Source organism: Amblyomma mixtum, chromosome 1 (genome assembly GCF_055824585.1).
Source record: "Amblyomma mixtum isolate Tamu chromosome 1, ASM5582458v1, whole genome shotgun sequence".
Lineage (NCBI taxonomy): Eukaryota > Metazoa > Arthropoda > Arachnida > Ixodida > Ixodidae > Amblyomma > Amblyomma mixtum.
Window position 1 is genome coordinate 76594855 of NC_143012.1, and position 19043 is coordinate 76613897.

The window sequence follows — 19043 nt, forward strand, 5'->3', positions numbered from 1 at the left end:
AAAGCATTGAGGCGTAAACAGACATTTGGAGTCATGGCTTTCAGGCAACCAGAAATGACTGCAGTTAAACTCTAACCTTTCGACCATGGATTTTGTGTTGCGGTCGCAGCTTTCCTATCTGTGTTTTCGCAATGTCTTGCAAATCATAACCATCCATTAAAAATTTTAAGCTTATTGGGCGAGTACCATTTTATTTAAAGGTATGGTGTCAAAATGGAGCGTTACGGCTTATTCGGTGTAAAATGTGAAGGGGACCGCTTTGGTTACGGCAGTTCACAACAGAGAAGGGAAGGAAAAAATTGTCATTTTGAGCTGCGGGGAACTCTATAGCAGGTTTTTCTTTTTTACTTTTTTGCACAAAAGACGCCGCTCTCTCCTGTTTTCCTTGCGTTATGTATCGTTCTCCTCGTTCTCGTCGTAGAAAGGCCTTTGTTCCAGCTGATAGTACCTCATGTCAACAAAATACATGTTCAAAACTTGCACAGCCTTCCCTGCGGACAAAATAAGTGCATCCTCCCCAATTCTGTACAGCCCTCTACTATCGAGCTTCATGAAAAGCTTCAGTAACTCTCATCGCGAAGCCCAGAAGATCTAAGTTCATAGCTTGCACAAGGCACAATGCATCTGGCTTGTGTCTGCTTACAAACCAGCGGTTCACTGTAGACCGATTCATAAAACGGCAAGTTATCTGTCATGCCAGCACCTTTTATTTATTTATTGTTTCCTCAAGGGTCCACAGCGGACATTACATGAGGGGTGGGCAAACAAAAGAGTCAATATGAACACAGATGGTCTTCAATGGCGGTTTTGAATGGAACAGGATTGATGATGGTCGCCACTTCGGATGGAAGGTCTGTCCAGTCATTGGCTGTTCGAAGAAAAAATGACATTTTATATGTTTCGGTGCGGGTCCATTCAAGGTAGACGGCGTTAGGGCGACTATTACGAGAAAAGCGATGAGCGCGTGTTATCCGGCCAGTTTCATGATCAGAAGTGTGATAAAATTAATGATACAGCGAAAGACGGGCGATTTTACGCCGACAGGCCAGTGTTGGGAGATTAAGCTGAGATTTTAGTGCTGTAACGCTAGTATAATGAGAGTAGTCTGAGCAAATGAATCTGGCTGCGCAGTTTTGGACTGCTTCGAGCGTGGTGATTAGGTTAGTATAGTCGGGATCATATGCAGCACATGCGTAATCAAGTTTAGGACGTATGAAAGTTATGTAAGCAAGAAGCTTAATGGGAGGGGGAGCTAATGATAGGTTACGGCGCAGATACCCTAGAAGTTGATTAGCTGAATTGGTGACGTGGTGAATATGATGCGACCAGGCTAAATCTTTACTTAAATGGATACCAAGATACTTGTATGAGTCCACGGACGAAATAGGATTGTTGAGAATTGTATAAGTATTTTCACGGTGGTTGCGCCGGCGATGGAAAGAAATAAGTGACGTTTTACTGTTATTTAGGGACATGAGCCAGGTACTACACCATTCTTCGACGCGTGCAAGATCTTCTTGAAGAATGGCGGCGTCGGAGGAATTATGTATTGGGCGGTAGATAACGCAATCATCCGCAAAGAGTCGGACATTAGGTCTGATGTTAAAGGGTAAATCATTTATGTAGATAAGGGTCCTGCAATGAAGCTTTCGCTCCAAAAGTTGAGCTACACCTCGGCTTCTGTTGTTGCTGTTGTTAGCCTTTGAAAAGATGGCACATACCCACACTGGGGTATTGACCAAGAATCGGGAGGTAAAGGTTGCTATTCACTTGTACATACTAAAGGAAAAAGAAAAGCACACGGGACAGCAACACCGGGGGAGTCTACCACAAGCGGGGCAGGGAGTGAAAAAAAAAATAGGAGTTTGGATTGGAGAGAGAGAGAGAAAGAGGGAAAAAGGAGATTAATTCGAAATGTAATACAGCATAAAAAAGAAAATACTGTAAGCTTTAGCAAGGCAGTCGATGAGATTCCAAGGTACCAGCGTACCAAGGCCAAGGTACCTCGGCTTCTTCAGCCACGCCCACCATGCTGCTGCTTCTTCTTCCTTAGACCACAGAACGTAGTGGGAATTGTGTGGGAATGCCAGAACAGTGATACTGACAGCAACAGGGATCCCGGAGGAATTATTCTAATAATATTTATTAGTATTTACGTCTGGTACCGATACTCGAGTGGAACATTTGTGTTGTGGTCTCATCTGACCGCGCTAGGGCTGGAAGGGATAAGTACAAGACACAGCGCACAGCTGCAATACTTTTCATGTGATTTGCATGAACCTCCTCTGGTTCTACTGTGTCTTTTTCTTACTTGCCTGTTGCCTTGTGTAACACTTTTACTACCCAGAGATATCACAATCAGGAAATTTAGCTGTCTCTCATATTCCATAGGCCATCATTGACCCCCAGTTTCTAAGTACGCTCGACGGCGAAGAAGAAGATTTCGAGCGCGTTCCTGCGCTGCCCTTCGCCCAGGGTCCAACGAAAAACTACCTTGTTCCAGGGAACGACACTAAGTTCGCCACCAATAGGACACCTGAACTGCTCTTCCAAAGTCACTCTGGATAATCAACGCTGGACAACGAGGTATGCTCCTGCGATTTCACTACCATTGTAACGCCATTTCTCTGAGCGACACTCAGGCTGATGTGGCGATACGCTCAGTATCGCCACATTGCCTGGGCGAAAACACGGCGATAGTGAGCACCCAGACAAGGCTGCACTACCTTCCCATCGTGCAAGCGTCGTAGCTCTTTTCATACGGGGACCATATCCTTGCATGTGAAATGCGGAGTGGAGACTCATGATAGATAGGGTTAGGAAGTTTGCGGGTACAGGATGACTGCATCAAGAGCAGGACAAGATAATCGAATATCAGTAGAAGGGCCCTTCCGCTCGGCTTATTGGGGTTTAACGTCCCGAAGCAACTCAGGCTATGAGGGACGCCGTAGTGAAGGGCTCCGGAAATTTCGACCACCTGGGGTTCTTTAACGTGCACTGACATCACACAGTACACGGGCCTCTAGAATTTCGCCTTCATCGAAATTCGGCCGCCGCGGCCGGAATGCAACACGTGTCTCTCGGGTCAGCAGCCGAGCGCCGTAACCAGTGAGCCACCGCGGCAGGTAGAAGTGCCCTTCATTCTGTCGCGTATGTAAGTGCACAAATGGAGAGGAAGGTTACGCCGCTTTCTCAGCCTCTCAAGTTGCGATGAGACAGATTGCGCCCCCGCGGTGACTCAGTAGTTATGGTGCTCGGCTGCTGACCTGAAAGACGCGGGTTCGATCCCGGCCGCGGCGGTTGAATTTCTTTGAAGGAGAGATTCTAGAAGCCCGTGTACTGTGCGATGTCAGTGCACGATAAAGAACCCCAGGTGGTCGAGATTTCTGGAGCCCTCCACTACGGCGTCTCATAGCCTTAGTCGCTTTGGGACGTTAAACCCCATAAACCAACCCACCAGCCTATTAATAGCATATGCAACAAAACGTTTGGGCCGAAGGCATCATGGAGATGAGCTGTACATGGCGAGATCCGCCGCCAGAAAGTCACGTCAACACTCGTATACCATACAGAATAGCGCATTCCCTACTTTAGCGTCCATTGAGTGTGCAGTGGTGTGCTGTAACAACATCATTTCGCCACTGATATCTAACATTTGGTTCAGATAGCTTTCTCTAGGTAGCTTTCTCGAAACTTATTCACCTTTTTAACCGTCGCAACATGGCTTCCGCAAGACATATCCATGTGAAACACAACAAGTATCATCTGCGCAGAAGCTGAACGCCGTACTTGACCGCTGTTGAATTGCCGATCGTTCATTTCTAGATTTTTCGAAGGCCTTTAATAAAGTATGCCATAATCTTCTGATGTTTAAGTTACAGCGACTTAACGTGGATCTCAAACTGCTTGGTTGACTCGAGTGCTGTTTAACATTTCGCATTTTGTTCCTGCTAATGACTCAAACCCGCAGCCAAATATAGTACAGTCCGGCGTACCTCAAGGGTCGGTGCTTGGACCTGTCCTTCTTTGATTTACATTAATGATCTGCCCTCTTGTGTCGTCTGCGACGTTCAGCTTATCACAGATGATTTTGTGACCTTCAGGAAAATAATATTTGACAATGACATAGCTTCTCTTGAAGCACACCTTAACGCTATCTATATTTGGTGCTAATGATGCTCAATAGAATTAGGTACCAAAAAATGTAAACAACTGCGTGTGTCAAGAACTTCTAGCAAGCTACCTTCTTATCACTTCAATAATGTCCCTCTGGATCTTTGTTCGTTTTACAAATATTTTGGTATTCGTATTAATAGCAACCTCACTTGGTCCGTACGCACTTCGTACGTAATTAACAATGCTAATCACATGCAGGGGTATCCGAAACCTACTATTACTAAGGCACCTTCTTCCCTAAAACTACAGTTATATAAGTCACTCCTCTGCTCAAAGGTCGAGTGTGCTCCAGCAGTTTGGGATGTCTCTAAAGGAAACCTAATTTACTGATTACAAATCGTATAAAGCAATTCTCCTCGTTTTATTGTTTGTAATTATAACCAAACTGTCAGCATTCATGCAATGAAATGAAATCTTAGCCTACCATCTTGAGCATCTCGCCTTAAAGCCCTTAGGCTTTCGCTTATTCACAAGATATTTCGTCATCCTTCTCTTCGCGACGAACCGATTTCCCCTGCCCGCTACATTTCATCAAGGCTTGCTCACAATGACAAAGTCGAAATGCAATTATGCAAAAACAATGCCCTATTCCAGTCATTCCTTCCGCGCACAGCTGCTGAGTGGAATCACCTTCCCGAATCAACCGCTGCAATTTTTGATAACCAACACTCCAAGACCGCATTAGATAACATTGTAAAGTGCGGCCATCTATAATTTTTGTACTACCGATTCTATTGCTGCACTGTACACATCTACATATTTCGTACTACCATTTCCTATAGATGCACTATATTATAATTTATTAGCCAGAACATCAAGAACTCACTAGATAGTAATGTACAACTAGGAGACATCCATTTCTGTACTACGATATACATTGCTCCACTGTACATTTCTTGTAACTTTATGTGACCACTCTCCTGTGTAATGGCTCTAACCCTGATGGCAACCCGAAATAAATAAAAATAAATTTCTTCAGACTATCCTAAATTCTTCGGCGCTATGTAGTTCCAGAAAAAGGGGAGGTTTGCCGGGCGAAAACTTCCGTCATTTTATTCGAATGCACTGCAAATCTGTAAAGACATTATACCAGATACAAGTTGTTTAAAAAAAGAACACCTGCTCAGACAGCCATCAGGAGACGAAATTTAAAAATTGGGATGCACTTGTGAAGAAAATTTATTCTTTTATTGTTTAGGTGCACTAAAAGCACTCAAAATTCTGACGTCACACAATATCTGGGAGTGAATTTGCAGTGTAGAGGTAAAAGATTTTCGTCCGAAATGCTCTGCGATTGTCCGAGGGTAACAAAATTTTCAAACAGCTTGCCACAGTTGCCCGTTAGATATGAACTCATTAATGACTCCGCTAAAGGCTGTGCAACCTCTGAACAAGTTTCACCGTAGGATACCGTTCGCAATCTCAACAACAGCAGCAATCACTACGTGGCGAGCAGGATTATTCCTTGTGTTTTTTTTTGTTGTTCATAGCAGGGAACAAGTGAAAGACTAACTGTGTATGTTCATGCGGCTAGGCGAGTAAGGCCACTGTTCCAAGCCGTAGCCGTTCCGAGCAGCAAGCCTGAAAGGGCGTACTCTGGGAGGTTCTATTAACCAACGCAAACACAAAAGAACGCCACATTTCCTTCCAGAATGTTTCGTCCAAAGCATCTCAAAGTTTCTCTAATGCTCCCAAACTTTTCCATCTGAAGTCCTCTTCTTTATATTTTAATCTGAGCTCCAACTTGTGCAGATCTAAACTATTGATATCAGTCCCATGGATACAAGCCTTTATAAATCAGTGAATGAGAACTCGAAATGAAAAGGCAGACCCTAAATGTCATGCCCCTAAAATATCTTTTTTTATATTTCCAGAGCACCCCCATACCAACCTTTCTCTGTGGCTCCCCTCACCTCCACCAGCAAGGAATACTTACTGCTTCGGTGTCTACTAAGTGCTGAGCATGTCCGAAGATAGACAACCGTCTGGGAATCCCGGAGGCTCAGGGAGCCCCTCAGAGAAACACAGATTACTCGAAGAGGAAACTCAAGATAAAATCACCACTGGCGTCGCTCCAAAGTCATCATCCGCAATTCTATCTTCTAGCGTTGAGAGTGAACCGGCGCCGATGAATCCCGACACCGGAAGGCCGGAGGACCTGCGTGCACCTTCAGCTGTAAACGCCCAAACTAAACTGTTGGCCAAGGACCAGCCGGAAAACCCCAAGGATATCGAGAACACCTCTGGACTAACGTCACAACAGAAGTCAAGCAGAAAGCAGCGCAAGCGGAGACAGTCCACTCGCAAGCTTGACCGAAGCGTCGACGCCAAAGCCGATCCAACAGAGCTCTCAAAATCTCCTCGCTCTAAACGGAGTAAATCCAAAGTCACCATTGGCACAAGCAGTTCCGAAGGCAACGCTGAGGAAAAGCTCAGCCTAGATCCACATCTACTTCCGCCACAAGGCGAAGAGGCGGCAAAAGTGTCGGAAGGGAGCGCGGCCGTCCAGGAACCCTGTCTTGAGAAAGTACCTTCAGGGAAGCAAGAAAGACAGAGTGATGGCGAGACCCAGCGCGCGGAAATCCAAGGTTCAATGGCCTCTGGATCGGCAACCGAGGCTCCCCAAGGCGAAGAAGCTGAAGGTGTGAAGGCCGCTGCTGTCAGCGCACCCGGTGGAACCTCCAATGCGACAGTCATGGCAAACGCCATTTCGGACCAAGAAGCCAGAGTCCAAGAGTCGGGTAACAAGAGAAAAGCGGATACGGATATCAAAACCGGACTGAAAGTACCGAGGTCTGACAACGAAATAGGTGGAGGAATTGAAGAAAAAGCGGAGAAAAACGCAGGGACGAAATCGGTCTCTGTAGTGAAAGTTGTGTCACCACAAGCTAAAATGCTCGGTCAAACCGGAAATGACGCGCCCGCCGCTCCTGGCTCCGCTACTTGCAGCGCAAAGACGACAAGAAGCATCCGAAGCCTTCGACGCCGCTCTAATACAGATGCGCGTTTTGCGAACTCAATATCGGCGCTCAGAGACCTGGTAAGCAGAATCATCCCCCAAAAATTGTTCTTGATGCATCCCTCCAAATTGCTGCGCATTTGCAGTCTTCTTTAGAGCAATCGTTTTTACGCGTGATAAATTTACCCCAGAGTGGAACAAAAAAAAAGTTCAAGTCCGCTGATTGCCTACAGGCATCATAGAGCTGATTAGTTCGCGCATGACACAGTACGGAGAGAGTAGAGTCAAGTTCCGCCACTTTCACGCACAATTAGAGCATGTAGTTTTGCAGTATGTGGAGCTCACAGAAAACCAGTAAGCATTGGTGCCATCTTTGGTGCCATCTCAACTCTTTTCTACTAAAGAAGTACCACCAACGTGACCAAGATATGCACTCTAGGTAGGGATCCGATATTTAAAGCATCCAAACTTTGTTCGCTGAAGTCTTCCGGTGTGGATAAGACTGCTTATAAAAATAGCCTGATGCGCACTTGCTTTATATCAGCGCGACTTACAGCGAAAGCCAGAAAGAACTCATTATGAGACAGTGGCTCCTGCATCGACGTCTACTGTCACATACCTATTCGGCGCTATGGTAGCTTTTGTTGAGCTGCAGGTGGTTTTGCCGCTTAGTGATGGGTATAATTTTAGCCAGGGTAAAACTTTTCCAACCGACGTAACTAAGAATACAGTTATAATCTAAATGTGCACCACGGCTTCGTAACATCTGTGTCGCTTGTGCAAAGCAATTCATAAAGTGTCGTTCTCAAGTATTCTACTCATTTGCACTTCGTTATTGAAAAAAAGGCTCACGGGAAGAAGCGTATGCACGAAACATGATAAGGCGGGAAGGTGACTCCCATCAAATTTCATATCTGATCTGAATCAGTGTGGTTGTTGATCGACAGCAGAGAGCCCGAGTGTTACTGTCCACGGGTCCTGTTATCTTTGAGCCTTGGCCCTTAATCTCACAGGAACACTAGTTTGTGTAGTTAGACATAAATTGTGCCAAACGCTTCATTCTATAAACATCGACGGGGGACAGGGTTAGCGCTATCAACGCCAGGTGGTCGAAATTTCCGGAGAGTTTCACTACAGCGTCCCTCATAGCCTGAGTTGCTTTGGGACGTCGAACCCGCACAAACCAACCAATAAACCAACCAATGCCAGTTATTTACTCCCTCGCTGATGGAAATGGGTGCAGCGTGTATGGCAAGTTCTCTCAGTTCATGAATGCCAGTTTACCAAAATCCGTCGGGAGAAACGTATATAACAGCTGTATCTTACCGGTACTCGCCTATGAGCCAGAAACGTAGAGGCTAACAAAAAAAAAGGTTAAGTTAAAGACAACGCAGCGGGGTATGGAAAGAAATGTGATAGGAGTAACGTTAAGAGACCGGAAGCGGAAAGAATTGGTGAGGGAACAAAAGGGAGTTAATGACGTGCCAAAATCAAGAGCAAGAAATGGGCTTGTGAGGGCATGTAATTCGAATGCAAGATGAACGCTGGTCCTTAAGGGTAACGGAGTGGATTCCAAGAGAAGGCAGGCGTAGTAGGAGGGTCGGCAGAAAGTAAGGTGGGCGCATGAGATTAAGAACTTCGCGGCGGTGCGGTGGCCGCTGCTGCCAAAGGGCAGGGTTAATTGGAGAGTCACGGGAGAGGTCTTTGCCTTGCAGTGGGTTTAGTCAGGCTTAGGACGATGATGATGATTATGGATATATAATAATTACGGTATAAGCAGACTTTCAGTTGTTTATGAACACTGCCCCTGACTCATAACGTGCAATGATCTGAAATCTCTGTTTTTCTAGTGGAAGCTGGATGCCACAAAAAAAATGATAGTGGCTTAGCTCTGGTTAAGCCAGGATATACAAGCGAAAAGCTGCAGTTATGCTTTGTTTGACATCATGGCTGTCGCACTTCGCGCACAATGAACTGGGATCACCACGATAACTGTGTAGGCAAGCGCGTTATGTAGCCCTCCTTTCGCATGCGTAGCAACTGCGGTAAACACGTGGCTGCAACGAAAGGTCAATCGGTGGCGAGGAGGCGAGCGCGCAGTAGTAGCGGCGGTGAGGAGGCGGCGCACATGTGCAGTAGCGCGCGGCGGCGGAGTCGGCGGCGGCGACGGCTGCGGCCACCTGCGCCGCGCATGACCTCACTCGGTTTCGCGCATGCGCCGAACTAGCCATTCGGTTTCACGGCATACGCGAAGCTCGGTTCCGACCCTCGTAGTGAAGCTTTTCGCTTCAGAAAAGACAATGCACACAGAGGCAGCCTTAAGGAACCAGCACGGTGACCTCGTTGTTACGTGCGTCCCCTCAAGGTGCACTTAACCTTCCTTTTTTCCAAAGTGTGCGAAACCCAAAGTCTTTTCGCGAAGACACCAACGGAGATTCTGTTCGAAGCAATATATTTCAATTCACGAATCCGGTATTTCAATTCGTTTTACCGCACTTTATTCCAGCTTTTGATATCCTGGAAGGAATATGCGGAAGCATGCTCTAGCTTTCTTTGGAGGTTACATTTTCAAATTGATCCCGGCCGCGGCGGCTGGAATTTCTTTGGAGGAGAAATTCTAGAGGCCCGTGTACTGTGCGATGTCAGTGCACGTTAAAGAACCCCAGGTGGTCGAAATTTCCGGAGCCCTCCACTACTACTACTACTACTCCACTACGGCGTCTCTCATAGCCTTAGTCGCTTTGGGACGTTAAACCCCATAAACCAAACCAAACGAAACATTTTCAAATTGTTTTTTTTTAAATTAGTTTTTGGGGAAAGGAAATGGCGCAGTATCTGTCTCACATATCCCGGTGGACACCTGAACCACGCTGTAAGGGCCGGGATGAAGGTAGGAGTCAAAATCTCTTTTCTGCTTTCCGCCTTTCCTCTGTTGTTATTCGGAAGATGAAACTACAGTGACCTAGAATATTGTAATGAAACTATAAAAGCAATCTGCAAAGACACCGCATGAAAGCAATGAAAGCCGTCCAAATGTCACAGCATGATTATAGCACCTCAGTGAGGTCACCTTATACAGACATAGCGAATTCTTTCCTGAATACGAAGTTTCGAAGAAAGACTGTTTTTTTAGCCGTGGTAACGAATTTATTTGCAAGTAAACGTTATCTTAAATATGAATGTTAAGGCGAAAGCCTTTAATGTCTCATCGTTGTAAGCAGCAGTTGTCGACAGAAATGTCACGCTTTTCAATTGGTTGAAACGGTCGTGACGTAACAGTTCGCGAATTTCAAACGGGGCCAATTGTACTTTGGCTAGTAACCATGCAACCAATTGAAGGGATCGTACAGTGATGCTCGAAGTAAGTGGGACTGAGCTTAGTTAATTGATTAATTACCCAATTAGCCTAATTAACTTTTCTAAGTAGGAAATTGGTTGAGCTCGGGAATCGAACCCCGGTCTCCGGAGTGCGAGACGAGCATGCTATCCACTCCGCCATGCCAGCTCGATGGTTTGGAATGAACAAAGGCGCGTGTAGTGAATACGGTGTCTTCGCTCACTCCCATCGTCCTCCTTTCCCTTCAGGCGAGGTTTAGGTGTCCACCGAGATATGAGAGACAGAAACATTTCCTTTCCTCGAAAACCAATTTACCGACGAGCGAGGCGTAGAAACGAATCGGCGATGGCGTTCTGTGGACTCCCTGGCAGCGTTGCAAGACGCTGTCGCGTTCCACTGTTAGAGGCGAAGCTTAACATCTTAACCACACATCAGTGACCACACTTTAGGGCAAAAAAAGTGCCCCCCTGAATTTTGACGGGTGTCCACCGAGATATTTGAGACAGTTACTGCGTAATTTTCTTTCCTCAAATACAATTTTCATTTTCTTCATTACGGGCCCTCTTTGTCTTCTTTCACTCCCACTTCTTCACTTCCTGTACGGTGCGGTTCAGGTGTCCACCGAGATGACAGACAATTACTGCGCCATTTCCTTTCCTCAAAAAGCGTTGCGTTCAAAGGGCAAGGCATCGCGCCGAACGGGTGGTGGCGTTCCGTGGACTCCCTGGCAGCGCTACAACACGCTGTCGCGTTCCACTCCTAAAGGCGAAGCTTAAGCGTCATTAAGTAGCAGTTAATCAGCATTTAGTCATTAATCAGTAATTCGCCATTAATTTGTAAATTGTCATTACTTAGTCATTAGTACTCAATTATATGTGACGCCACCAGTGCCACAGAAGCAGTCACAGTCGTGCGGAAAACGCTTTCGCCTCTACGCACTTTAGACAGTCAAAGTGCCCCCTGAATTTTTAGGTATATATAGTTTTCGTTCGTTAGGCACAGGGTTTGCACTTTTCCTTTGCCGAACAGTATCGCCAGGTGAAATTTACTTAGCTCCCTTACTGTTAGCGGAGTTTTCAGCCTAGTGAAGTGACATTGCTGAAATATTCTGGGAAATGTCGATTGCAGAATCTGCAGCTTTCGTCGAAAATATTCGTTTGCCAAGATGTGCTTTGGAGAATGTATGCGCAGGTCACAGACCTCAACACACTTCAATTATCCGCGGCACCTTCTTTGTAAATTGCACAAACTTACTGAACATGTCACATTTGCGTTTAGCAAGTAACATTATGTCCTCTTTACCAACTCACAGGACGTTGCATTCACCTAATATTATCTTGATATAACTAATGGGAGGGCTCCGATTAAAAAGAAATCATTGCCAGAACCGCGAAGGCTTGAAATTGCGCTTCGTTGCAACCTGTCTATCTTGACTCTAGCGAAAGCATTTACACAGAGGATGACATCGGTTAAACACGTACAATAAGAATGATTAAAGAAGAAATATGGGCTAGTTCGTGCTTTTGATTCACTGGCTGGACATGGTAACTTGGTAAAACAGAACGGAAAACGAAAAAGAAAAGATACCGACGGGACACACGCTAGAGATCATGCTAGAAGTTGATGACTAGCGTGTGTGCCGTCGGAATCTTTCTTTCGTTGACGCTTGTGTTTTAACGCTAGTTACCACGTCCCAGCCAGTGAACAAAAATAAGCGTTCCAGCTAGACAAAGACAAACGACGTTACAAAAAATTGGCTGTGGCTTAGCTAAGGTGAAGCCTGGATATCTCGAAGCGAAAAGCTGCGGCAAGGCGGAGGAGGAGCCGCGCGTGTAGTGAATACGGTGCTGCCTTAGAAGGTTGCCAGGATAGGTCGTCACGCGCTCCGTATACTCCTCGCAGCGAGTGACAGAATTAAAAACCGGGAAGAACAAAACGACAAGATCCGACACAAAATTGTGTGGGTACCGGGGCACACGGGGGTGGCAGGGAACCGAGAGGCCGACAGGATAGCTCGAGGATACATTACTTTCCGAGCTTCCGACGAGACCGCGGAACTCGCGCCAGCACCCAGGGAATACTCGGCCATACTAAAAAATTATAGAGGCAGAAGAATGCGATATCCCCCACCGCACAAATCTCTCAGCAGAGAGGAAGCTGTCACTTGGAGACAATTACAAACAGGCTCTTTCCCAAACCTACATATACTAAACAAAATGCACCCTACGATATACACGAACAAATGTCCCTGGTGCGACGAAAAACCTACACTATACCACATCACATGGGCCTGCCAAAACATAGACGTGGTCCCCAAAATACAAAACCCGAGTGCGGAGCAGTGGGAGACTCTGCTGTCCAGCGACCGCTGCGAAGACCAACAAGGTCTGGTACAGCGAGCTCAACGGGCGGCAGTGGCCAGCGGAGCCCTGGACTGAGGGCAACCGACCACTGATTATAGGCGGACGACTTCGACAGAGAAGGCTCCTGGGGGTAGAACCAAGACGTCTCTGAAGATGCCCCCAAACCGCCGGAAAAACCATTAGTGTAAATAAAGTTTTCCCTTCCTTTCCCTTCCTTTAGAGACGTACTGTGGCGTGCATTCCTCTCAGGTGTGCACCTAGATATGAGAGACAGGCATTTGCTTTCTTTAAAAGCAATTTTCATTTTACTTCATTTTTGTTAAGGCCCTTACGCCGCGGTTCGGGTATCCACCGAGATATGAGAGAGTCAGGAGTCGTATCCTTTCCTCACAACCAATTCTTTTCAATTTACTTTCGTTACAGCGCGGTTCGGGTGTCCACCGAGATATGCGAGGTTTCTCACGCACTGCTTGTCTTTTATTTATTTTTTTATTTGTACAGCATGTGACGTCACTTTTTTCTTGTGTACACTAAGATATGAGAGACAGACATTTCCTTTCCTTAAAACCAATTTTCATTTCATTTTCCATAAGGCCCTTACGGCGCGGATCAAGGTATCCACCGAGATATGAGAGAGACATGCGTCGTTTCCTTTCCTTAAAACCAATTTTCTTGTCATTTTCCTTCCCTTACGGCGCGGTTTGGGTGTCCACCGTGACGTCACGCAGTTCGCGCATGCGCACCTGTTGCTTTTTCTGACGACGGGGCCCACGCTAGCCTCGATGTTGAATAGCCTGGCGAAGTTTTTCGCTTCAAAAACATAGACATGACGTGTCTGATAATTAGAGCTATTAAACAATGCGCTGTTGCTCTTCTACGTTTGCTGCAGGCGACCTCGCTGAGAACAGATTCGGCCATGCGAATGCAGGCGGCCAGCCACACATCGGTCGCGCTGCACAACTTGAAGATCCGCGTCTTGACGGCGGTGTCGATCGCCGTCCTGGTCATGGTGGCACTGACGCTGCTTTTCTGGATCGCCGTAGGTCCCAGGTACTCGGAGCGGGGTGTGTGCAGGTCGGCCGCATGCGCGGAACTTTCCGAAGTGTTCAAGGGCGCGCTCAACTACAGCGTCGACCCATGCGTCGACCTCGACGCCTTCGTGTGCTCTAAGGGGCTCCGTCGCGGCGAAGGAGGCTGGTCAGGTTCGCGCACTATTATCGCGCAGCTCATCAAGGATTACCAGCTGGACATGGTTCACCTGTTCCTCGATGGCAAGACCGAGTTTTCGGCGTCCAGGTGAGTGCTTTCATGGGGTGGACAGCTGTTGGCGCTCTCACTCGAACAGCTTGCGCGAAATGATGCGAAGTGGAAGAGAATACACTTCTCCCAGCCTACGTCATCAGCGCACGTGTTTCTGGTCCGATGGGCAAAACATGCGCCGTACCGAGAAGGCTCACACCCGCAGAAGAAAGGCTGCGAGGCGTTTCGAATCGGGGAACAAAGGTGGTGGGGGAGCGCTCGGCACCAGAAAAAATGGCTGAGGCTTAACTTGCTTAAGCCTGGAGAATGCGAAGCATCATTGTGTCGCGTAATTTGGAGGCGCACAACCACAGCGACGGCGCGAGGTGGGCCCCCGTTTCTCCACTATCGTGACGTCATCGTGTCACGTGGTGTGGCATCATCGTGTCACGTGATTTGGAGGCGTACAACCACAGCGACGGCGCGAGGTGGGCCCCCGTTTCTCCACTGTCGTGACGTCATCGTGTCACGTGGTGTGACGTCATGTGTCACGTGATTTGGAGGCGCATAACCCCGGTGAAGGGCTGAAGTGGTAGCTAAAGTAGTATGCTTCGCATAAAACACGTTCAGAACCGAAAGTCGACGATTTTGCCCATCGGGGCACACCTTTTTGACGTCACACTGTTTACATCAGGGAGAGGTCTATTGGTTTGGTTTTGTTTTAGGGGGTTTTACGTCCCAAAGCGACTCAGGCTATGAGGGACGCCGTAGTGAAGGGCTCCGGAAATGTCGACTCCCTGGGGTTCTATAACGTGCACCCATATCGCACAATACACGGGCCTCTGGAATTTAGCTTCCATCTAAATTCGACCGCTTCTTAGCGTTTTGGCTAAGATCAAAGTGTAAATGGAAGAGGAGCGGATCACTACACTGCATTTACGCTTAACATTCCGTCGGAAGTGTATTAAACTATAGGGGAAAACTTCTAAAGACATTGGCACGAATCTTTGTAGTGTTTCATTGATTCATTCTTGAAAGCTGCCAGCATGCCGCTTTGTCGCTTTGTTTGTGGCGCAAGATGCGACCGGATTTATCTCCATTGATCGCATCCAGGAAGAGCCGATTCTACGTTGTTCCAGAATGTTCTAGTAACATTGCACGCTTTTATCTCGAAAGTTTGCTATCAGTGTTATATTCAGCACGGCCGTGAGCGGCGGGCATTCGGTTCGACGACCGCCGAGCACGGTTGTTGCTTACGCCGCCGCCGACTCATTGATTTCTTTGCGGGCGCAAGTCAGCCAAAATAGAGTTTCATTTAGAAGCCATTTTCGTCGTCTTCCTGCTCTCCGGACTGCAGTCACTAGTACGTAACAATAGCCTTCCGCCTTTCAAGAACTCGACCACCCATGGTTTGGTTGGTTTATGGGGTTTAACGTCCCAAAGCGACTAAGGCTATGAGAGACGCCGTAGTGATGGGCTCCGGAAATTTCGACCACCTGGGGTTCTTTAACGTGCACTGACATCGCACAGTACACGGGCCTCTAGAATTTCTCCTCCAAAGAAATTCAACCGCCGCGGCGGGGTCGAACCCGCGTCTTTCGAGTCAGCAGCCGAGCACCATAACCACTGAGCCACCGCGGCGGCGCGAGCACCCATCGTTCCAGTACTACGCACCTTTTTTCCAACTCTTGTGAATAGCACACATTCAGTGTTTCGCTGTAGAATTGTTTTGGTGTTGACGTCTCACTCAAATGAGACAGAATCGTGGGTTTTTTTTTTTCACGAAAGTACTTAGACACGACGTAAAAGGTTGATGAAACACACTGATATGCGAAACAAATTCCCAGGGATCGGTGTGCTGATCCGATGGAAATGTGTAGAAATAGGCTTTAATTGCCCTTTCCGGATCTCATGGCTTTACTAGACTGGCTTCTCGAGAGATTGTTATGAGACGAGATCCTTGAAACACCGTGACATAGACTGAACAGGTGATCCATGGGTGATCTATTCTCGTGACTTTCAGTGTTTCTCCGCATGACCATCTTTTTCTCAGATGTCAAACCTTTCTCTGACAAAAATTTTGAAAATTGAAATATTGTAAGGTACTCATATGGAAATATTGTAACTAATGGTCCATTCTTCTGATATGTATAAAAACTTCCTTTTAAGGCGTTTCCGACGATCGCATCCAACAGCTAAGACTGCCTTAGAAAGCCAATCAAGAAGGCTTTTGGCAATAGCTAAAACGTTAAAAGGAACAAATCCAAGCATGCCGGCGGGTGATCGGCGGATATATTGATTGTTATAGTGAAATCTTATGTTGCATGAAAAAATTGCTTTCATAAAAAATTTCCCGCTCAAAATTGCTTTTGTCCAGAATTCTTGAGTATATCATGCTGCGAGTGTAGACCAAATTAGCCATCATCCATACCACACACCACCAAGGCCCGTCTTCGGGATACCAAAGCACCCGGAAATAGTGCATTTAAATGAGCTTGAAGAGATGAGCAAGTATTTTCGGTGTCTAACGCCACTCATGCCGCGGATATATTATCTACGTATCTTGTTCTGATTATCTCCCCATGTTTTTCAATACATCTGAAAAAAAAAACTTTTTTCCCTAGCTCTTTCAGGCATTCAAACTTTCCGGTATTTTTATATCTCTAACACTGACACCGCTCGCCTATGAAAGACAAGGAGCACTCGCAGGTTGAGGAAGGTTCTCTAATGCTACCACTATGTACACTTAAGGATAGGCTTAGAGTTGTACAAGTTTTATTTTCTAAGCAAGCGTTGTGACGTACTGACGTGACATGTTTCGCAGGGTCGTGAGCGACTTCTTGCGGGAGTGCACGGGCAGCGACGAAGCACAGCCTTCCGTGGACAGCTTCCGAGAGCTGTTCGAGTTGATGCCCCTGCCTTGGCCGTTTGGTTCCTCGGAAGGAGCTGGGGTGCACCCGCTTGAGGCGGTTCTGACCCTGAGTCTGAAGTGGGGCATCGACACCTGGTTTCGAGCCTACATGCACACGGTCAACCGGAATGGACTGCCAGCCTTGTTCATTCAGGCAAGTAGGGTAACATGAACTACACTGATTTCTCAGCGATTTATCAACATTTATTGATCTCTTGGTCACGCCAGGTGCAGGACGCAACCTTTTACTTCGCTACGCTCGACAGTGCTCACTATAAATTGTAATATATTGAGCTTTGAAATCGAGCTTGGTTTTGTGGCCGAAAGTCTTTTTTCTACCGAAGCGCTACGCTAAGGTTAGAGACGGTGTTACCTCGACTTTTATTATTCCAGACATCGTGAAATATTCGGCCTCCAGCCTAGTGCACTGCACGGGCTCGGGCCATCCCGAAAGCCCGAGCCCGGCCCGGCCCGCTGGCCGAGTCGGGCCAAGACATTTGTTTTGCCGGGCCTGGGCCGGGCCCGGGCCTGAAGTTGCGGGCCCAGGCTGGGCCCGGGCCTGAAGTTGCGGGCCCAGGCTGGGCTCGGGCTTAAAGCTGCGGGCCCGAGCCGGGCTTGGGTCCGTACAGAAACGGCTGGTGTCCGACTTTTCATTGACTATTGCAGAGTGAAGTACACAACTTCGGCATTGAAGCAGCAACACGGATGAACTATGAGTTACAGTACGCGCTGAGAAAAAACTAAGCTTTATTCATTGACTTATTTTTCTTATTTCCATACCGCGTTGCAGTAAGAGTAAAATTCAACCGGCCTTAATTGGCCATTGATTGTTCGTCATCCCTATACAATATTAGAAATGAATTCGGGAAGAACATATTACTTTAGGACGCTTATAGTCTTCAAAACACATACCGTGAAATACTCAACGTTTTTGGCTTGTCGTTTCTGCTGAACGGCGACCAGTTCGGCTATGAGCTCAACCTGTGAGATCGGGCTCACTAAAAAAATGTCATCGTACTGCTTGCTAGGCAGCTTTAATATTTATACTTCGCGGGCGGCAGAATATAACAGATTAAAATCATGGGGGAAACGCAAAATGGACTACTGTGCGTGTATGCGGCCCATTTTATTTAGCACTTAGAACTTCCGAGTTTATCGCTGCCCACTACACGAGATCACTCTCCAAAAGACGGGCCTGGTGAGCACTACTCTTAATCACTTCCTTCTGGGTTAAAAAGAACCAACTTTTTGGAAGCCAAACTGCGGTTTCAGAACCTTTGTCGGCCAGTTCCTTATCGGTGTAGTAGCACAGAGTGAGCAGTGTACCTCAAGCGTTACTGTGAAACGGGTCGGGCCGGGCCCGGGCTGGGCTTCACTCCGGGATTCACGGGCCCAGCCGCGCTCGCTAGAGCGACAATTTAGCGGGCCCGAGCCGGGCCTGGGCTTAAAGCCGCGGGCCTGGGCCGGGCTCGCTCGGGCTTGGGGTCATGGGCCCGGGCCGGGCTCGGGCCTCTGAGGCCCGTGCAGTGCTCTACTCCGGCCACCTACATTGCATCCTAGAGCGTAAGAAGGCTGTATTAAGAATATTCTGGTGCGCCTTTTGCTCGATGACCGATTTAATTTTTATCGACCAAAAAGAGCTTCCTGAGCCTGTGTAAGACAATGATACCATTTTTAATCCATTCAGTTTTTGTTGAGAATTTTTGTCGGGTAAACATGCGGCGTCCACACAGCGTTCTTTGCTCTAAATCGTTGATGATAAGCGTAATCTAAGACGCGGAGTCATTTTGGCGAATAAAACTGCTAAATATACTAGACTAGCAGATAATAAAGTAAAATTATTATATCATACTAGGTCCCGTTAAAGAATGTTCATATGACGAATAAATGCCGGTAGCATATGTCGCATAAACGAAAGCACCCCATCCCCATCAGCCTACAGAAACCTCTCAACATTGAGGAAATTAACTTCCATGTGAGTTTTAGACCCTGGGAAGTTGAAACTCCTCCGCCGACAGTGGCGGTCATTCGTTGTCGATGTTTTTCTTTTTGCTCACC

The 19043-nt window shown here is 47.1% G+C and overlaps 1 protein-coding gene across 2 annotated transcripts in view; it reads left to right on the forward strand.

Annotated features, from left to right (window-relative positions):
• Nucleotides 1–19043, forward strand: part of LOC149366823 (uncharacterized) — a 25258-nt gene continuing 6215 nt past the window's right edge. Inside the window, exons 1-4 of one of the 2 annotated variants that reach the window (XM_089552561.1) lie at nt 1–2586; nt 6051–7216; nt 13725–14131; nt 16899–17139. In XM_089552561.1, the coding sequence (XP_089408687.1) occupies nt 6140–7216; nt 13725–14131; nt 16899–17139 (1725 nt within the window). In that variant the 5' untranslated portion in view covers nt 1–2586; nt 6051–6139. Of the gene's footprint in view, nt 2587–5372; nt 7217–13724; nt 14132–16898; nt 17140–19043 lie in introns of those variants that run through there. The other variant, XM_089552569.1, reaches the window with a different exon arrangement.